This window comes from Ambystoma mexicanum, chromosome 7p (genome assembly GCF_040938575.1).
Source record: "Ambystoma mexicanum isolate Mex_15411 chromosome 7p, UKY_AmexF1_1, whole genome shotgun sequence".
Lineage (NCBI taxonomy): Eukaryota > Metazoa > Chordata > Amphibia > Caudata > Ambystomatidae > Ambystoma > Ambystoma mexicanum.
In genome coordinates this window covers 631,594,901-631,616,813 of record NC_090939.1, presented here as the reverse complement: position 1 = coordinate 631,616,813, position 21,913 = coordinate 631,594,901, and the positions used below count along the sequence as shown (strand labels likewise).

The 21,913-nt window shown below is 46.9% G+C and overlaps 1 protein-coding gene across 4 annotated transcripts in view; it reads right to left on the bottom strand.

The window, feature by feature from the left end:
• Positions 1 to 530: 530 nt before the first annotated feature.
• The window catches only part of INPP4A (inositol polyphosphate-4-phosphatase type I A), a 2,396,889-nt gene continuing 2,375,506 nt past the window's right edge, over positions 531 to 21,913 (bottom strand). For all 4 annotated transcript variants that reach the window (XM_069636673.1, XM_069636671.1, XM_069636672.1 and 1 more), the window contains one exon: positions 531 to 2,744. In XM_069636673.1, coding sequence (XP_069492774.1) covers positions 2,612 to 2,744 — 133 coding nt within the window. In that variant the 3' untranslated portion in view covers positions 531 to 2,611. The remainder of the gene's footprint in view (positions 2,745 to 21,913) is intronic.

Here is a 21,913-nt window from a genome sequence, read left to right as displayed (position 1 = left end):
CTCTGCTTTTAACTTTTTTTAAATTTCCTAGTCAAATATTTTTACAAATCCTACTTTTAACTCATTGTAAGGCTTTTTTCTCTCTTAAACTATCGTCCATTTAGTGAACTGCCTTCATCTCTGAAACAGGAAGATGAGATGGTGTGGAGTGTCGAGATCCAATACAGCAGCAAACATTTACAGTAATTGCACTGATTCATGACAATTCACAAAATAGAGGGCAAAAAAACGCTAGCAAACAGTTACTGGTGCAGCGGACAGAAAGCATTTTTCATATAATATAGCCAGAAGTTAAGACTTAAAAAGTAAGGATTAACATATTTTAGTTATGAAAAAAAACAGGGCATATCCCTTTTAATTTCATATGCAAGGCTAACTGACATCACTTTGGGGTATGACTAGTTTTGTACAAGGATGCCTGTAGAAAGAGGATCATCACACAAATGTAAAAGATTAGTTTAAGAGCATTGCCTTCATCATATGTAATGAATCAAAAAATCACAGTGCAGCTTCAAAGAGTTACAGCCATATAAAATAACGGAGGCGTTTATTTTTATTTACCTATAAAAACGTGGCTTTAACAGAGCATGCAGTATGCGTGAATAAAGAACAACATTCTTTAATGCTGGGAATAGTCATTTGTTGTTGTGATGTAGTTGGCTTAGTGCAAATCCCAGCAAACCGACTGTCTAGATTAAGAACAATTTGTTCCCTTGAACCATCACCATGGGAAGATCCAAAATAAACTTTAAAAAGTATAGCTAATAACATTACTAATATCGTGGAGTTCTGCTGCACATTTTTCACTGGTTGTTGGCGGATAGGCAGATGGAACCCCAATCCCTAAGGAGCTCTGCTTACAAGTAAACTCAATTGCTCTGCTATTTACACTTAACCAGAGAGCTCATGCTACATGGAATTGGAACTGAAAACATTACTTCTGAGATATGTTTGACTGCCTCTAAACAGCTATGAGTCTTCTTACCTACTCAAATCCAACATGCTGGCAGGGGTATCAGGGGCTGCAGTACACCCTGAACCGGATTAGTCCCAACAGGCAAGCAAGATAGAAAAGGATACCATCAAGCCTGCATCAACCAATGAGGTCAAGTTCACAAATGGTTCCTTTCTTCCTACCCAACAGGAACAGGTTAAGAGGAGGAATTAGAGCGAGCAATCAAATTACAGTGCATTGATGAAAAACTGTTTTAAAATATCCATTAATACATCATGTTTAAAATTACTGTCATCAAAGCATTCCAATCGATCGTTGGGTGGGTTTATAAGAGCAAGAAGCATAGTTCGCTTGGACAAGTGATTCTATACAATTCCTGGGTTTTGAATGGAAAAATCCTACGCATATTTGTAATTTGTTTTTTACTGTGGCAACAGGACTCTAAAAGTGTACTGAAGTTAGAGGTGCTTTAAAATTGGGTCTTGCCCAAGTTTCAACATGATCTTTGCTGCAGGTTTTAAGACTTCTTAACCTAAAATGTGTGGACAATGAAGGTTAGTGCCACATATAGGCTCTTCTTCGGCAGGAACTACATTACTTCGAACATGTTCACAATTATGAGTGTTTGTGAGGCACCACTGAATGTGTTCTTGCTCAAAAACAAATGATGGACATGGATGTTGGCCTTTCTTCACATAGAACCTCAAACACATTTTCCTCTTTGAAAGGGGAGAAACCTTGTCAACCTTCATTTAAAGAATGTCTCGGGAACGCCATGTGCCGGACCAGCTTGGCAAGGCATACAAAGAAAGGAGCTGGAGTTCAGGGACTCCTGAAGACGGACAAATAATGTGCCCTTACACTAAAACATACAGTACATTAAAGCAGCTGGTGGCAAAAGAACACATTGCACACTATATATTAAATTACACATGAAACAAAAATTGGTTCGGCTTTACAGTATGGTTTACAGTCCCAGACCTCCAGAGGGCCCTTTAGTCCCAACCAAAGAAGACACTTATTTCTGGTTCTCCAACTTCTTTATGGGTTTTGAGTTCATGGAGTTTCGAATCCTGGACCCACAAAATTGTGATCAGAGATTCCAGCTCACAACACATTTCAAATGATGATTATCGACTGATGGCTTTTTAATAAGTCACAATTATTTTCAAAGTTTTTGTCTTTCCACTTCTTGTACTTTACACATTCAGAATTGGGTCTAATCTTCCAAGTAGTTTAATATTTATGGTGATATGCACACCTTTTACTGTAACAAAAAAAGATTATAAAACATTTTATTTGCAAGACACCTCAGCATAAATAGACAACGCGTGCGAAAGCAGACGAAAAACCACCATTCCTGACTTCTTAAGGACTCTTGAGGTACTGATTGTAGCTTTTCTGCAAACTGTTCACTTTTTGTGTGTTGCTCCCAGCTAGTCAAGTCTATTTTCATGGACAGTGCATTCTCAGACATTACATGCCGGAATATGATTTCCTATTGATTCCAACTTGCTATCATGCTCACAACAGGAATCCGGGTTAAGGAACGTACATAGAAGGGCTGATCAGGTCTTGATGACAGGTTTGCACGTTAAACTTAAGTGTAGCCACGAAGATTCATGTAACAGCTAGTGAGGGACTCAACAAACTTGCTTAGGTCTCCACTTTTCCGTAAGTTCCTTCGGGAGGCCTGTAATGCTTGGGGAAAGCCTTCAACTGCAGGCAGTTAAACGCATACTTGCGGCATCCAACATTCTTCATTGTATTCTCTCGTCGGCAACCCTCACTGAGGAAAAAAACAAGGACAAAAACAAATGACAGCAGTAAAATGACAAAATAAAGTATATAAACAAGGAGGGCATGGATGTGTGCATAGAACAGCATTTAATAAAAGGAGAGGCAGGTGGGCGAGATGAAGCAAGTTTATGTTAAACACTGGCTCTCCTAATGACTCATCTCCATCATTTGAAAGACTAAATAGAAATAATATTTGGAGAACCTCAAAATAATTTTGAATATCTTTAAGGGGAATATGCAAGATCACGTCACCCAATTTCCAGCCAACACTCCCAAGCTATTTTACTGTCGATACCTAATACAGCTACCGCTTCCAGTTTCTTGCCTAGAACCATTGACTAGGAGTCTACAACTAGTGCAGAAAGTGGCTGCTCAGAGCACATGACAATTATCTTGCTTCTACAAACAACCTCCATCTTGCACAACATGAACTAGTTACCTAGATCTTCTGCATCCGGTGTGTGGTGAGAGTAATGGCATGTAAAGGGCATTTACTCACTAATATGACTTTCTTAGCCACACAAAGCGAAAGCTCCTAACTGTGATGATTCACAAAGTGTCCTCGCTTCTCCCCATGGGGGAGCCCTTTCCCATGAGGCTAGGGAGGTGTGGCCGTTTCCCAATAGTCCCCCTAGGGGTAGTTTAATCCAGAAGGACCTCATAGGGAGGGAGTCCCCCTCTGGGGACAAGGACGATCACCTGGGACACAGCCCATGAAATTTTGTCACTCCCCAACATTCCATAGCTATCCCCACTGTTCAGAACCACCACAATGAAGGCAAAACTAAGTATTGTTGTCACATGGAAGATAAAGCCAAAAGTACTAGGTCGAGGAAGAACACAGGAGACATGAAGGTCATTGAATGTGTTAGTACTGGTACAATGTGGCCCCGAGGAGGCATGAGGATTAAGTTGCTAACAGAGATGAAGGAGTTTTACAACATGGAGCAACTGGATACAATGTAAAAAAAGGAACAAAGCACTATCAAATGAGTCGAGCCCAGCTGTCAAGCGCAGCCATGTCAAAACCTGCCAGGTCTGGCAGCAGGTGTGGAGGCGAACAGTGTGGGAGATCCAGGCGCTGCCGAATGACCAGATGGAAGACGATGTCGGTGAAGTGCTGTGGGAGTCCTCCACTGGTTCTGCAGGTTCGAACCCAGGCAGAAGACCAAGCAGGAGAGCGGAGCCGCGAACGGACAAGAGGAATACTGCGCAGCTGATGGAGCCATGGCAGTGAACCAGCAGAGAGGGAGAGAAGACCTGCAGTCCCAGGAAGTCCCAGTGACGTACTGCGATCCCACACAAGGTAAAGGGAGGTACGGGAGACCCAAAGGGGATGCAAGGGTAGAAGAGAAGCTGGTTCGGAAGCTCTCTCTCGCCTCAGTAGTGGGAAGCCCGCTTCTTGGTATAAACAGAGAAGGGTCTGGGACCGAAAGCAGATGCCAAGTACATTTGAGGAAATCTTTGGTATTTTAATTTAAAAAGGTGATGTTTAAATAGTTTTAGATAATTTGTGATTATGATTGTGCAAAATTATTTATGAAATTTTATGTGAATTGCTGTGTAATATGTAAAGCCAGTGATGGCTCAGTACATATTTAATAAATTGAATTGAATAGATACCAAGTACATTTGAGGAAATCTTCCTTGTCACAGTGGGAACGAGAAAACCATTGACCAGCAGGGAAGGGTCTGGGACCCGGAAGCAGATACCGAGAGCATAAGAAGAAATCATCCTTGTCACAGTGGGAAAGAGAAAACTGCTGACCACCAGAGAAGGTCAGGGTCCCCGACAAGATTTGAACTTTGCCAACAACAAACCATAGTGGCAAAGTATACATCAAGCTGAAAGCAGTCAGAAAGAACTGTGCCAAGCAATACCAGGAGAAAGTAGTAATTCTGCTGATAGCGAACCAGGAGTTGTGTTAAAGAAACCAGGAGAAGGGAGTCACTACCCCTGGCCTTGTTGTGAAAGGTGCCAAGCAATACCAGGAGAAAGGAGGCATTCTCTTGGTCCAAAGCTGAGAATTGTGCTGGAGACACCAGGTGAAGGGAGTCATTCCCCCTGGTGTTATTGCAAACTGTATAGATCTACACCAGGAGGATGGAGCAATTGTCCTGGATGTGAAATTGCATAAAGACTGGGCGAAACCCGCAAACCAGGGAAAGGGAGTCATCCCCCCCTGGCATTTTTGTTGTAAGAGAACATTCTTTTGGACACTATCCAGGAAGCAGGAGAAAGGAGCCATTTTACTGAAGAAGGCACTTTGTTAGTTTATACTTAAGTTGTAGTGTGAGGGATTTAAGTAGGTTGTGATACAAGGCGGTGGAAATTAATTTGACGGACATTCTAACTGACGCTGCTTTAGCATTAGTTTTCAGCCAGGGAAACCCCTCTTAGAAGATAGGGATAGTGAGGACCTTTTTTATACACAAATAAAAGTCTATAACTAAAACCATGCCACCTTTGTGTCAGCTTCCTTCTTTGACACCCATATATAACCCAGTCTACATAATTCTTATAATAAGCATTCCAATCCGGTTTTGGTTCTGTTTTTAAAAAAAAACAGCTTGAAGCCTGCCTCGGCCATGCCAACTCTCTGGCCCTCGTCATTGAATTAATTTATGCCTGTCCCACATTTGCTCATCATAAAGATTTATCACGATGCATCACTGTAAATTATTTTGTAAACAATTTTTATTGTTTTCATTTGAACATGCAAAAAATACAATTGACAAAAGCAATAGCTCTGGCTTGTACAGTTTCAGTTCTACATCACCTTAATTTGTCCAGCCAGAGATGGCGTGCTTCTATTGTCCAGGCAAACTCATATGTATACCATAGATTCCAGAATCATACATCATTCAATATTAGTTGTCTATGGAGGCATTTCGTCCGAAGGGGCAAACATTGCCTGCATCAAGGCGTCCTGTGAATTCACATCATCGCTTACCTCTTTCATGCCTCTATACACTGCTCTGTACCAGACAGAGGTTTCTGCGATCGCCCATCTATGCAAATCACTCCACCAAGCATTAACACTGGGTCATTCATTTGACTTCCAAGCCATTGCAATCCTGCGTTTCGTGAGCACACAAATCAGGTCTTTTATCCTGGAGAAATTAATCATGTTTCTTCCCTCGCGGGAACACCCCCAAAAGACAGGCCGCATCGGGCCAGGCATGCATCTCTATTCTGCCCTCAGCTACTTTATCTTCAATTGCTGACCAGAACCCCGTGAACCATCAGGCAAATCCAAAACATGTGCATAATATCTGCCTTATCGTTCGCGCATCTAGGGCAATCCCGCTGGCCCGCTCCATGGAACTGAGATATTGTGTAGGGAGTCAAGTATGCCCTGTGTGTCATGTATAGTTGTGCTAACTTAAATGGGCATTCCTAGAGACCTTCTTTGTATAAAGCAAGGTCTGAGCCCATTCCACATCCGTGAAGGACCTATCCAAGTCTTCTTCCCATTGCATATGCACTTTCAGGTCGGGTTTATTCAGTTGGTCTGAGAGCAACTCATATTCTGGAGACGACGTGGCCACCTTCTGACATGTCATATATAGCATCCAGTATTGGATCGCTCTCCATGCCGTCTCAATGATATGACCATCTATTTTTTATGGCTTTAAGCAGCCCATAGTGCAATACAAATTGGCCTCTATACATGCCCGAAATCTGTACTAGGCACTCAAAGTCCATCCCTTTACTCTCTTGCAACAAATCGCACACTGTTGCCACCCCAGATCTCCCAATGCTTCTTGATCACTTTCACTGAGTTGAGCTGTGTCTAATAACGCTACTAGGGTTTTTTTTTTTTAGGGGAATAAGGATCAGCAATTCCCATCAGTCTCCAGGTTCTATGCTACATTGTCTTGTCCAATCCTTAAAGGTGGGGCAAATAAGCAAATTGAGTCTTGCGTACCCACAGTGCCTCTTTCAAGAAATATTGTTCTATAGAAGGTTTCAACAAAATAATGTCCAAAAAGGGCTCGCCCGCCAACCAACAAACTGTAACTGTCCTGCAAGATTAATAGAATTCAAAGTGGGGTAACCTGATCCCTCCCATCCTTGTAGTCTCTCTTCACAGTACTCAGAGCAATCCTATTTCTCCTTCCCTCCCATATGAAATCCCTGGTGATGTAATGTAGCTTACTAAAGAACTTCTTAGGTATATTAAAAGGCATATTAACAAAGTGATACTGTAGCCGCAGGAGTACTACCTTTTTCAAGAGTGCAGCACATCCTATCATCAACAGGCAGAGCTTCCTACAGAACGTCATGGACTGCAATGTTCCTTTCTAAACTTTGTAGGTGTTATGCTTTTGTGCTAGTCATTCAAGCCATGCCACACATTTAGCTTCAACTCTCTGCAGATCAGACGTTTGTCCAAGCAGAGAGTGGGGGGCAGATCTCTTTGTTCGGCATGGGTGTCCCTCTGGAATGGCCTCCCAGGCTCTCTCAGACTTAAGCCGGATAACCTTAAGTTCCAGGAGCTCCTCAAGACCCTCCTTTTCTCCTCCTCCTTCCCTACCTCCCTCCCATGCTAATGCCCCCTTCAGTTGCGGCTGGTTGTCTGGTCCTCATGAGTCTTACTGGGGCAAGGCCTTCCTCGACCAGTCCGCCCCCCACCACAACACCTTTAACTAGCACTTGCCCTCGGGCTGACTAGCCTGTTTAGCTTGGTCCACCCTATTCGCACTAGTCTACCCCTACCCTTACCCCTGCTTTCCTAGCACTTGCCTCTTAGCTCCCTCAGCACTTCCCTAGGCCCCTCCTTCCTGCACTTTCCCCTGTTCCCTTTCCTTCATCCTTCCTCCCTAACCTTCCCCCTCCCCTTGCACTTCCTTTCTGCACTTGCACGATCTGAATGTCACAAGGCCTAGTAGGATCGTTAGTGTTTTTCTTCTTGTCCCCAACCCCCACCTTGTGGCGCCTGGAAACACCTTGGTTGTATAGGCGCCGTACAAATGTACAAAAAATAAATAAATAAATACCCTGAGATATCTGAAAGCGTCTGTTTCCCATTTCAGGCCTCAATTGGGTAGTTGACTCTGGTGGAAACTGGATATCCTTGTCAGAGGGAACAAGAAGGATTTGTGATGGCTAATGTGTATGCCCGAAAAGGTCTGCACACCTATCTAGCACTTCAAGGATGTATTGTGAGGATGTGTGACATATAGGAGAATATCATCTGCGTATAAAGAAATTAAGTGCTGCACCCCATCAATCAAAATGCTGCTTCCACGTATTCTGATCTCAAAAACACTACAAGCAGCTCTAAAGCGAGAATAAACAACATTGGTGAAAGCGGACATCCCTGCTTAGTGCCTTTCTTCAGTTCCTACCCATTGGAGATCAGTTTGCCCGTACGCACCCTAGCCGCTTGTTTTGTGCATACTAACCACACCCATCACAAAAAACTTGGCCCAATTCCGCACTGACAGGGGGTCTCATACAACCAGTCCCAGCTGACCGATTCAAATGATTTAACAGTGTCTAAGGAGGCAACCGCACAGTCGAGATCGAGGTGCCTGGTACTGTCTATAAGGTGATGCGGTCTCCTCAGGTTCCACGAGGTGTTCCTCCCTGGAACGTACCCGGTCTGATCCGTATGTACCAAGGTGATGATTACTCTCTTCAGTCTGCTAGCAAGGCCGTGAGGATCTTACAGTCCTGGTTAACCATGGAGAGGGATCTAGAAGAGCTGCAATCTAACAGTGATTTGTTGGGCTTTAGTATTGGGACTATAATCGATCCCCTTAGGCTAAGTGGTAACATTCCAATTCCTTAAGCTTCTTCTAGCACCTACAGGAGTCTAGGGGCAAGTGCCCCAGCATACTCCTTATGCTCCATCTGCCCCTGGGGTTTTTCACAATGGTAGTGCGCAAATGGTGACCAAACATTCCTCAACAGAAAGTTGAGCTTCTAGCTTTTCCCCCTGCTCCTCACCAATACGAGGTAAATTGATATTGGCTGGGGCTTCAGTAATATCGGAACCACCAGCTTCCTCCAGTGTCGAATACAGAGCCTCATAATATTTAGAGAAAATCTCGTTAATCTCATCTTGCACTTGTCCAGAGACTCCTTTATCATCCTGTATGGCGCTAATCATTTCCCTCTTGTCCTACCTACCACATAGCCATGCCAAAAGCCTCCCTGGTTTATCGCTCTCCCCATGCAATATCTGTGTATACTTAGCCAAATCGAATTTACCCGGCTGGTCCCAGTCCTCAGTTCTGGCAAGAGAGTCTAACAGCTCTCTTAGGACACCACCCACCTTACCTATCGCTTCTCCACGTAGCACTGTCTTAAAAGCTTCCCACAGAGTGGTGATCTTATCAACACTGCCTGTGTTAGTGTCAAAATAATTTTCAATCACCTCCCCCAAGTATTCTCTGAATGTGTCATCGAGCATTGCTTCCGCCCGCAGCCTCCAATTATTTTATTTATTTTTATTTTATTTTATTTATTTATTTAATGTGATACAGTCTATTTAATAAACTTTACACATATTAATGAGTAAACATCATATATAGATTAAACTTCCGAGAACAGAATAGTAACAATATAACAATAATATAACAATATAATGATAATAAACTATTTACACATATAAAATCAAGCTCAAAGCTCAGATAGCATATAAAATAACAAATAGAGAAGGTGCTGAGAAGAAGAGGAACAAAGGGCCGGGGCAGTGACAGTTATAGGTTCCGAGTACTGATTTCAGATCTGAATATTCAATATTTCTTCTATCTCAATCCAGATATTGAAGAGAGCTATCATTTCTCGCATGCTCTCAGAGTTCATGCAGTGATGCCAGAATAATGACGTTCCAATTGATGCTGGATTATGGGAAAACTTTCCCAGATGACAATGGATTACGTCAATCATAGTGCCACATTCTGTCAAAACATGCCTTGCTGACTCCAATACTTTGTTTCCTTCACACAGCCGACAAGTGCGTTGTTCCAGTGGTAACTGCTGTCTTCTGCCCGTAACCAAGAGAATAGGCAGTTGGTCCATCCTTAACAAAAGGATAAATCGTCGCAGTTTTTTTGAGGGACATAGATTGAGATACCCTTGGGGTTGCAAGAATGAGTACAGCCTATACTGAACAAATGCGTAGCTTTTCAACGTGCTAAGGTGAGCGAAATTCTCTAGCCAATCCCACATTTCTACCCTCTTATCAAGTGCATTTTGAACTTGCTTGGTATATGGGCCAGCTCGCCAGGTCCATCCAATGGTAGCAAGAAGTTTTATCATCGTCGCAGATGGAGACTGAGGTTTTTGTTTCTTGCACAATTCTTGGAAGATGGTAAGCAGCAGAGGGTTAGCTGTTGTACTGCGCATTTTCAAAAAGTGCCCCAATCTCCTTTTCATGACGATGGCCTTCATAGAGGGTAGCCCTAGTTCTAATCGAATAATTGCCATCGGGACTCCCGGGCCCAGGCCAAGTATGCGACGGCAGAATTTCCCCTCGATGATTTGAAGCCAGCTAAGATCTAAGTCAAGAAGTGAATCTAGACCATAAGTCATCATAGGGATAAATACCTGCATGTATAATTGGCGCGTACCCCAGAGTGAAAATCCTCCTTGCTGATTGGTAAAGTTGGCTATTAAAGATGTTACTTGTGCTGCTCGCATTGTACGTGAGAGCTTAAGAGCCAGATAGTCCCCATTGGGCTCAAAATCAATACCTAAATAACGGTAGAGTGGGGCGTATGAAATCAAGTTGTTATTCACCCTGAGGTTCACGCGGGACACTTTTTTGCTAGTAAATCTCAGTACCTTAGTTTTGTCTAGGTTAATAATGAGACCATTAGATTCGGCATACTCCCATAAGGCAATGGCTGATCTACGTAAGCCACTAATAGTGTGGTCAAAGATGACCAAATCATCAGCATATGCCATGACGGTACAGGCAGAGTCCCCGATTTTGGGGGGGAAATTATGAGTAGAAGTTAGAGCAAGCGGGATATCATGCACATACAGATTGTACACTAGGGGGGCAGTCACACAGCCCTGTTTGACCCCCCTATTTTGATATACCTTGCCGGTCAGATGTCCCTCCTGGTCCAATTTTAACCTGACTGAGGTATTCTGATGTAACAATCTGAGAAAATATAGTACGCCAGCAGGGCAGCCTAGAGCAGCCAGTTTAGACCATAGGCGTTCTCTAGGTACCAGATCAAAAGCTGCTTTAAAATCGATGTATAGTGCATACAACGGTGGTTCATCTCTTTTACGGGCTCTTGCTCTTAGTAGATTCATTACCATCAAATTGTACCCGGTAGAGTAGCCTTTTCTGAAACCACATTGGAATTTGGATAATATATGGGCCTCATCTACCCATGTCTGAAGGTCCTTGAGCAACAGAGCGGCAAACAATTTGCCTGTCGTGTCCAGCATAGAGAGGAGTCGGTAATTATTCGGGTCTAGCCGGTTTCCCTTTTTAAATACCGGGATCAACACGGCTGTTTGCCACGATTTAGGTATCACCCCTTGGTTCAGAATTTTCTCAAACATAATTGTCAACAATCCTGCCCAAAACTCAGGTTGGGCTTTGATAACTATGTTGGCTAGACCATTAGGGCCGGGAGCTCTAGAGGATTTTAGAGTTTTTATCTTACAGAGTATCGCTGTGTATGACATATCAAATGATATACTAGATCTTGGAGGAAGCGATGGAAAACTCTCCTCTGGCTGTACGATGGCGTTACGATTCAACAGGAAATCCTCCCATTCCTTTGCACCAATAGGGTTTGCAAGTTGCCCCTTGGTAGTTTCTCTAGCTTCACGCAGCAGTGCCCAGATGCTACGAGTGTTTTTCGAGCAAATGGTGTGAATCAATTTCTGATATGCCAGAGTTCTTTCGGTAAGCCGTAGCTTTTTGATATTGGTTCTATATTTATTCTTGCATTTCCTAAGAGCCACCCTGAGATTTTCTAAAGGTTCGCTCCTTTGTTTGATCGTGCGCAGCTCCCTTCTAAATTCCCTCTTAGTGTCTCTGATCTTTTTGTTAAACGGGGGTATACCACCCTCTGGTTTAATCATACTCCGATTAGGGGTTGAGGCATGAGTATTAGAAAAACGACTAATCCAAGTTTCTATGGCTTCTATAGACATATCGTTGAAGTTGGGTAATAGGGGCCAGTTCTCAATGTTTAATGCTTTTGAAGCCAAGTGTATGTTCTGGGCAGTCCACCTGATACTAGAGCCCGCTTTGTTTACCTGAATTGTACCCAGATTACTCTTTTCTGATTTAGTGTGGACAATGTTTAATACACACTGAAGTGCAGCGTGGTCACTCCATTCATTTAAAGATACCATTAGGTCAACAACACATAGCAACATTTTAGGGCACATAAATATATAGTCAATTGTACTGGAAGAAGAACCGTTAGCCCACGTTGGTTTTCCTGGATGGTCACTAACAGTGTAACCATTCACCATCTCAAGATCCCAGTCATCAAACAAGAGACGCCATTGCGGGCCTTCAGTATCTTTTTTGCTATGCGTAAGTAACCGCATGTTTCTTAGCCTAGAGTTTTGTGGGTGTAGCCCTCCCTCCCCCGGTATTCAGCAATTGAAATCGCCAACTACCATAACCGCACCGTTTCCCTGAGTTGCTGACCAGGATGCCAACAATTCTTGAAGGGCTGCTTGAAGTGGTTCACTTATACGGGCATAAGGAGGATTATATATATTTATCAGCAGTACCTTTTCTCCTTTACCCTTAGGCCCGTATTTAACTTCCACTGCCAACAGATTATTGTCTAGACTACAGGGTATCTGTTTCGAGATCAAACGGCTTGCCACCCCAGTAAGCAACCCGCCAAATGGTCTACCCTTCTCTCCCCTTTTCGCAAAAGACTGATAAAGTCACAAAACCATCCAGTAATAAAGGGTCCATCGCCCAGGTCTCTTGTAAACATATTAGCTCATGTTTTGCGACAAAGTTTGCTGACCCCTCAAAGGACAGCAGATGCGCAAAGCCTCTGCAATTCCACGAAAGTAATGACCAGGTTCAATGATTGGATAGAGCTTCGGTAAGTGCTTCAGCCAACCATTTTAACACGTGTTGTATTTCTGCCACTTCTACTTTCTTTCCCTTAGGTACAATCGGGCATACATCTAAATCAGCTGAACCACTTGTTTCGCCGTTATCGACACAGGGATCAGGTTCATCCAAGTCAGCATCTATCTCCACGTCAACTGCCCAAAGTTCATCTCGATACTTCCTGATCAGCTGTGTGGTTGAAAGAAACTTGCAATGAAGGGCAGATACACACGAATTCCGCCCCTTCAAAGGCTCCACAAACTGAAAGTCAACAGATTGCAATACTCGCAATTCCGGAACGGAGTATAATCGGGTTAAGAGTTCTGACCGAGACAGCCATCTGCGCCCGCCGTTATTATAAAGGTTCTTGATCCGACATATCCTACTGAACGGAGAACTCAAACCCTCCTCCGTTGGTTTGCTAGGAGGATGGATGATTTTAGCCTGAGGCAGCAGAGGATGGGATGGTTTCTCCGGGGACCTACATAACCTTTCCTCTGGCAGCTGAGCATCGACTTCAAGTTGTTCCCACTCTTCGTCCAGTGCTTCTAGGTCATCCAAAGTCAATGTACCTTTAGCCTCAGTATCCTCATCCTCCCTTGCAGGCATTGGCGGCTTCTTCGACTGTTCCTTGTTCTGATCTTGGTCTGTAATCAGCCAGCTAGTCAGGCAACCACCTCCATTGTTATTCCTTTTCTTAGCTCAGGCAGCCCTTTTCTTTGCTTTTTTTGAGCGGCCCCCGGTTTTCACAAGTTCTTCTACTGAGGGGCACTCTGACAGTTTTTTCCTGTTTTGTTGAGCCTTCTTAGCCAGTTTGCGCTGTTTGCGAGAGTAAAAAACCATCTCGCTCTGGTCCATATTTGCAGATGCTTCTTTAATGGGCATGACATTTAGCTCTTCAGCTATATCAATGGCCTCCGCTAAGTTGATTTTTGCCTCATCTTCCACATGATTTTCATAAGTCCGGGGAGTGATCGGTGCGGTGGCATTGGCTAAGATGCGTCCGGTCATTTGGAGCAGAATTTTTAGGGCAAACTGGATAGAAGTTACAGAGGATTGTATCTCTGCTATTTCATTTGCTGCAGGAAACGGGATAGAAGGGTCCACATCCTCATTGTCCGGGACGTCCTCCATTGATACCATTACTAGGTTGGGGGAGGCTGATAATCTGCCCCCCTGCTCAGAGTAGCCCGAGATAATGACAAGAGAAGCCGCAGGATGCGTTCCCTGTGTCAGATCTTTATCGTCCTGCCTCTTGGGTATCAGGGGGGTCATCCCACGTTGTATGTTCAGGCATAGATCAAGTAGAGAATTATTATCGATGTCGTCGAAGTTAGTGGTACTCATACAGTCCCCCCCACCTCCTCCAATGTATGTTGGTTCCTCTATGATCGTTGAATTAGTTTCAGGTATAGGATTTGTAGGGAAGAAACCAGTAATCTTCCCTTGACCTGGGAGGGTGGACTTTTTGAGCTTCTTCATGGAAATTTCCTTAGTACTGCCCTTCTTCTCACTCCGCAATGCCTCTGCTTCTCGGGCTTTCGGTGTCTTTCGTAAATTATATTTGTTTTGTGCTGTCTTTTGTCCAGGAGGCATTTTAAGTTATTCAAATGAATAAATAATTAGAGGGAGGGTAGTAGTACTGTTTTTTAAGTTTTTTAACTTCCTTAAGTTCAGCGGTCCCGGCCAGGACACCCGCACCTTCCTCCCGCGCTTCTGCCTCTTCGGGGGGGAGCACGGGTTCGCAACACGCGCGGGCCGACCACCAATCGCCAGTAGTGGCCCCCCGCGGCTCCTTACTCGTAGCGTGTACTTGCCTCTCTGACCGGGTTCCCCCGTCCCCCGGCAGCATGCAGGTTGCTCCGACGGCGATCCGGCGCCCAGGGCTCAGCGCCTGGCTTCCCCACAACCCTCTGGGAGCTGGTGGATGCGAGTGTTGGAGGACTAGAGGAAAGAACCTCTCTCAACGGCCGGCAGACAGTCAAGCCGCACCGCAATAGCAATCTCTCACTCAGTCAGTTAGAGAATTGGGCGGCCGCTTCCGACTGTTTCCTCTTTTCTATATAGATTATAGTTGGATTGAAACGGCATATGGTTAGCCCAGTTAATCAGGCGCAATCCATTGGAAACTCCGGGAGGTTGCCGTAGATGTGGTTTTAACAGAGGTGTTAACTCTTCTTCACCTTATCCAGGGGTACTGGGATCTGTGGAGTCCCTCGCCTTAAGGTAGCAGTTTAACAAGATACTCTATAGTAGCCTTGGTCTCACAGGGGCAGCCGTGATCAAAGGGCAAACCCCACAGTCTCACGGCTGTACCCAAGTGTTAATCGGAGACCAGTAGATAAATAACTCAGCAAAGGTTATTCCAGATGAACGGCACAGCTCGTGGTCTGAGCCAGCCAGCTGCTCTCACAAACAGCAAACTGCTCCCTTGTCGCTTCCTGCGCAGTCCGCTTCACGGGGGAGAGTAATTTTAAAGAGAGCACAAGCCTCTAAGTAAGTTATCAATGGCACACCCGATCATTAAACACCCAATAAGATGGCTGTATGCTCATTGACTAACTTAGCCTATTCTAAAAAAGCACAGTCAACCAGATTACCACTGGAAACTGCGCCACCGCTAGTGATAAAGGCGGTTGTGGCGTATCAAAGGAAAAAATATCAGGTCCAGGAGCAAAACGGACCGCTAGCGATAAAGGAGATTATGGCGTGTCATAAACAAGAATATCAGGAGCAAAAGCAAACGGTAAGGCGCCTTTGCACCAATGCGCTCTGTTAGTTCTGTTGGCAGCCTTAGTGAGGCATTACTGCTTACCGCCTCGTAGCTGCCTCTTTGCAGGGGGGCCTCTCCATTGGTCTCTTTGCCAGCTGACCGCCGCAACACACCCCGCACACACCACCTCAACGGGACCGAGAACCAGTCTAGGCTGCAGCCTTTTGAATGACTGGGGCTGGTGACTAGTTGTAGGAACCCCATGGTGTTTAGGGCTTTAGCGAGAGAGTTGGCATGCTGGTCTTTAGGATAACTGAATCCCAGGTTGAGATCGCCAAGTAGAATGGATTTGGTAGAGGCTTTTAGGTTATTTCCAAGGAGGTGGAAAGTTCTCGTGTAAGTCGGCTGATGGACCAGGCGGTCGCTAAATGATGCAGATTGAGATGGTGCAGCGGGTGATAAAGAAAGTTTAAGACAGATAGTGTCTATGTTCCCATCTAGAGGAGAGTATTTGTCTGAGCTGTAGGGATTCTTTGGCTATAAGGGCTACTCCCCCCCCCTTTCGTGTGCTGGCGTTCCTGCCGATAGATGGTGTATCCTTGGGGGAGCGCTAAGGAGATGGCGGGGTCAGATGATTTGTGGAGCCATGTTTCCGTGATTGCTAGGAGGTCTAGGTTGTGGGTGATGAGGAGTTCTCGGATCTCTGTGGCATGGGCTGGGATGGAGCATGCATTAATGAGGGCACATTGGAGGGGGATGGGAGTTGGCTAGTGTTGGTGGCGGATAGGCCGTGTGTGTGGATGTGGGGTGGTGAGGTTTGGGGGACATAAACTGATGCTGGACACATTGTGAGAGTGACGCTGGGAGAGTGGGAGGAGCGTGCCTTTAATACCGCACCCGAGCTGTTGCCGTGGGCCTGAGTAGGCTCCATAGTTGGTGAGGAGCTTGCAGCTTTGGGTGATAGGGTGTTGGCGGGAGTGGCATTTGTGATGGGTGGGTGGACACACATTTGGTGGATGCTGGCACCCGAGATGGTGAGAATGGCTGGTCTCTGGTGTGGCTGACAGGTCTGTAGGGGAGCAGGTGCAGCTGTACCCCTAATTGGGGCGCATGAGTCTTGGTGGGGGGGTGATGGGTGGGGTGAGTGTGAAGGAAGAGTTGGGGCATAGTTTGTGGAGAGAGAGGCAGAGGCTACTGAGTGGTTGTTAGTAGAGGGGAAGGTAATGGACCCAACAAAGGAGAATATGGGGGTGCCTGGTTGCAGGCTGCACGATGTTCTGAAGATTGAAGGTAGTTTTGGGAGTGAGACCACTTGCTTGGTACATGTGTGTGCGTGTGTTGCTAGCGGTGAGCTGCTACGGCAAGAGTAGGTGAGCTTAGGGCCCTGAATTGAGGGTGCAAATGCAGGAGCGCTAGGATGAGGCATGTAGCACTGCAGAGACTTTGTGAGGTTGTTTTTTTCCACTGGGAAGGCAGGGTGTGTCTTGTTGCTCGGGGAGGAGGATGTGTTATTTGCAGGACACATGATGACATTGGCCCTCATTAGAAGTTAGCCGGTCTGGATTTAACGGTGCCGGTAAAACCGTACCGGCACCGTTTTCCAGACCGGCTAACTATGACTTCTGTGGCCGTGTGGTGTTACACCCGCCAGGTCTGACCTGGCGGGCGTAACGCCACCATCCGCAGACTGACGTGGAAATACCGGCACCATTACTGCATGGTGCTGGTGTTTCCACGGTCCCCATTCCTGTGCAATCCTATGGGACTCCACGGGAAAAGGGAGTAACGGAATGCCGGCTCCAGAATTACAGGACCACTGGGGCTGTAACGCCCCGGTAAGTCCGGCAAGTCAAGAGCCGGTAAATCCCTACGGGTCTGGCTGCAGCGTGCTGTTTTTACCGGCATGGCTACCGCCGGACTCGTAATGAGGCCCATTGCCCAACATGGTGCAAGGAGGGACGCCCTTAAGAGAAGACTTAGGTATGGTGTGCATTGTGGCTTTCACTTTAGAAGGCAGTGGGGCATCTTTTTGGAAGGAGCGCTGCCGAGCTGGAGGTTTCTGTGGGCCACAGGTCTATGGTGCACAGAGTAGCGCAGGGGTTCCGTACGGTAGCGCAGCATGATTAGTCTGCGGGTCAGGGATATCTGCAAGGGCATGGGACCCAGGCCGGGCATTGCTGAGTGTGGGCGTGGCGAGAGGCAGAAGTGGGTTTGGGGGTGGCTGGCCAGATCGATGGGGCGCCTAAGCGTGTAAGAGTACAAGCCAAGTAATACTAACTAGACAGGCATAATAAATACTGGTAATCAAGGAGGGTCTTACCGTGCTTCAAATAGCCAGTTAACCTGCATGCTTAAATTCAAAACATTGCGGGATGCTGCCAGGCAGTGAGTCCTGGAGTCTTTGGGGCCATCTGCGATTAACCGTCTGTGGTCATTTAGTAAAGTCAGGCAGAAGTTACCAACAAGTGAGGTGGGGTGCGTATGCAATCCTGGTTTCTGGGCTCGTACTGTCTCGGACAGGCTCAGACAAGAGCATTTGTTATGGGGCCAGTTTACAGCCTGCCGGTTGCCCTGGTTGGTGTTTGGGGAAGGCGGCAGCCAATCAGATGGCTCTAGTAGCTCAATGCTACTTTGGTTGCAAGGATGCAACTGAAGCGGCCATTTTGGAACTTTCCTTCATGCAGCCGGGATCTGATGTGCGCAGCGTCGTGTGGGACGGTGGCAGCAAGTAGTGGCTACAATAACTAGCCAGGGAGCTACACAATGCCGGGATATTCCTCCCCAGGTGCTGGGGACACGCAGGGTTGCGCATAGCACAAAAGCAGAATTACTTAATTATATCCCACAATGATGGGAAAGCGATCCTCCGTAGGATGGTGTTCATTCTCCTCCTGCAGCATACGAGCAGTCCTCGATCCCATGCAAACAGACCACCACAGCAGGGAGGCATAAGAAGATTTTGCCACCGTGTGCACCTGATCAAACAATGTAGGTATAGGGCAGCACACTGTGGATCAAATAATCAGCAGCTCTAATTCCCGGCATCACCTGCCTACACTTTGTATGTCCATCTTGCAAAGTATCTGCGCCACCCGCCACATGTACCTCCCAGTGTAGCCCTGCTCCAAGGCACTATACTTTCAATTGCAGGATGGCTCCTACTGCAGAGCCCCATCGCAGGGCACTACAGCCAAAGCGAAGGGCTTGCCTGAGGTTCAGCGTCTCCAGGGGTCCGTGCTATGCTCCTAACCCCAAGCAGCACCCTTTTCACAGGGCCAGGATCTCAGTCCTCCAGGATCTCAAAGGTCTTTTCAGGTGAGCCTGGTGTACTCATTGTGCCTGCAGCTGAGGTAGTGCTTCCAGGTTGGAAAGGATCCTTCTCTTCAATGCAGCCTCCCTTCACCAGGCAGGCAATATCCCCCCAGGCCACCACTTTGTTTGCAGGATTTCCTAATTGACTGCTGTATACTCGATCAGGCCCCGGGCAAGAGGTGCAGTCACTTGGAGCCTCATCCATGAAGCTGCACAGATCAGGGTGGGCTGCCGTCCTGCACCACCCAGCGCTCCAGCGCAGGCTGCAACTGCGCTCACCAGAGACCCATGGCAGGTCTGGCCCACACTGTCACCGGCGACTCCCTCGGGTGCCACTAGCCACTCCTTTGATCCCCATGGCGCCCGCAGCAGTCTCTGCCGGGGTCCAGGGGTGTGCCCTGCTGTCACTCAGCCGCCATATCTGCGATCAATAAGGGTGTGCAAGTCCCTCCATGGCGCCCCTAGACCGTTTCCAGTGCAAAGCTTGAATGCTCTGTCAGTGTCAGGCCTCACTCCATGATCCAATGGATGGTGGCGACCGTTTTTGAATCACTGCACAACTCCCTTCAAGCCTGTTTATGCAGCAAATCACAGGGTTTTCGTCCCGGTCCTCTGCCTTAGACACACTCAGCTCCCATGCTTGAATCTTGCTTCAGAGCGAAGGTAGCTGTTTTTTTTTAAACATGTTTTTTTTTTTTAAATATGTTTATTTTGAACAAGGCAGGAAACATGCAGTTGTACATTACTGTGACCTTTCGGACACCTTTAATCACATTATGAACACACTAACCCCCCTCCCCATCTCGCATGTCCACCCTAGTCACGATCCCGGGGACGGCGCTCCCCCTCTCCCCCTACGTCTCTCACCCCCTCTCGGAGGTGTCTCCGCTATCCAGAAACCGCTTAGCTTGTTGAGGCTTATATGTGAGAGCCGGGAATTTTTGATCATAGTCGAAAACGATGGAGAGTCCCTGCCTTCGCCGCCGTCACCTTTTCTGCGATAAGGATATCCCACATTTTGATCCACCATAGGGGCAGGAGAGGTCCCTCTCTGGCTTTTCAGGAGCGGGCAATTGTTATTCTTCCTGCTAGAAGGCATTGGGACAGAAGCTTGGCTTTGGGCCCTGACCTTGGATATATTCCTGGGATTGGGGTGCCCAGCAAAATGGGTTCAGGCTCTAGGGGGAGCGTCGTTTGGGTAATGTCCTCAATGATGTTCAGGCATTTTTTCAAAATTGTTGGGCTTGTGGGCATGTCCACCACATATGAAGAAAAGACCCCGAGTGTCCACATTGTCTCCAGCACGCCAGGTCCAGAGAACTGTTTATGTGGTGGAGCCTCAGGGGGGAGTAGTACCAGTGCAATAATATTTTGTACGCACACTCTGTTAGTGATGCAGGCTGAGGAAGAGTGTGCCCGGGACCAAATATCTGTCCAGGCCTGGTCCTCTATAGGATGACCCAGGTCCGCCTCCCCCTGTGCCATGGCGCTGGTTTTAAATGTGAGGAAGTCCTCCTGGAAGCGCTTATATAGGGCCGAAATCTTACCTCGGGCCGGAAGGTCCATCAGGGTTAGTTTCAGTGCTGTAGGTGGGCGGACTGCTGCAAGACGAGTCTGCGGGTGGGAGCACTAGTGGCGAAGATGTATATAGGAAAACCTGTCGGTCTCGTGCAGGTGAAAGGTCTCTTTGCATTGCGTGAACGTACGCGGTTCCCCTCCTTCATATAGTTGCCCCAGCGATTCCAGGCCCCCCACAATCCAGTTCTTAAAGTTCCGGGGGTTCATCCCTGGCGAAAAAGTTGGGTTGAGAAAAATTGGCGATGAAGGGCTCAGGCCTCTGGGGACCCCTTTTTTCTTTTGCGCTTTATCCCATGTGTCCACGGTGTGTTTGATGGCCAGCAGTAGTTTCTCTGTCTGTCGCATAGGTGGCGGGATGTGCGGGAGGATGCGCAGGGGGAGGGCCAGGCGAGACTGTTCGAGTTCCACCCACCTAGGGTGGTCAGAGGATATATGCGCCATGCTTGGGTGATTGCCAATTGTGCTTCCATCAGGTAGCCCTGTAGATCGGGTACCCCTAGACCGCCCAGCCTGGCGTTCCCCAACATTGTTCTCAGGGGGATTCTGGGCTTTTTCCCCCGCCAGATAAAGCGCAGCAATTCCTTTGGAGGCCTCGAAGAGCCGGAGGAGGGATAGGCACCGGGAGTAAGGAGCAAGCATATAGGAATCTGGGGAGAAGGTTAATTTTACAGGCAGTGATACAGCCCATTAACAAGATTTCCTGTAATTTCCATCGTTTCAGGTCATCTGCCAGTTCCTTAAAGATAGGGGGGAAGTTCATGCGGTAGACCTCCCTTGGGTTTGCCGGAATTTGGACCCCAAGGTAGGGGATTGCCATAGTTTTCCACTGGATGGAACAAAGCGGGGTCAGGGTCGCCCTCTCCGACGGAGACGGGCCTTTCCCCAGAGCTGTAGATTTGCCAAAGTTAATAGAGAAGCCGGTAACTCTTCCATAGTCCTCCATCTCAGCCAGGGCATGTTTGAGAGAAAGAGTGGGTTGTGAGATGGTGAATAGGACGTTGTCTGCATATAGGGCCACCTTGTGTTGGGAGGGTCCAACCTGGAGCCCCCTGATAGAGTCATTTAGTCTAATTCTTTGGGCGAAGGGCTCCATGACCAGGGCAAATAAGAGTGGCGAGAGGGGGCATCCCTGCCTGGTTCCACTAGTTAGAGGGATAGGGGGGAGAGGTTGCCATTCATTCTCAGAAGGGTCTTCTGGTATCTGTAGTTCGCCATGACCATGTTGCGGAATTCCAAGCCAATGGCCTCCAGGGTGAGGTTCATAAAGGTCCAGTCTACTTTGTCGAACGCCTTGGTGGCGTTGAGGGCTAGCAGTGCCAAGCCTTGGGAGTTTCGAGTAGCCAGATCCACCAGATTCAGGGTTCTACGAATGTTGTCGCTTGTAGCTCTGTTTCTGATAAATCCGGTCTGGTCTGGGTGGATTATATCAGGCAGAATGCGGGAAAGGCGCGTTGCTAGGACCTTCGAATAGATGTTGGCATC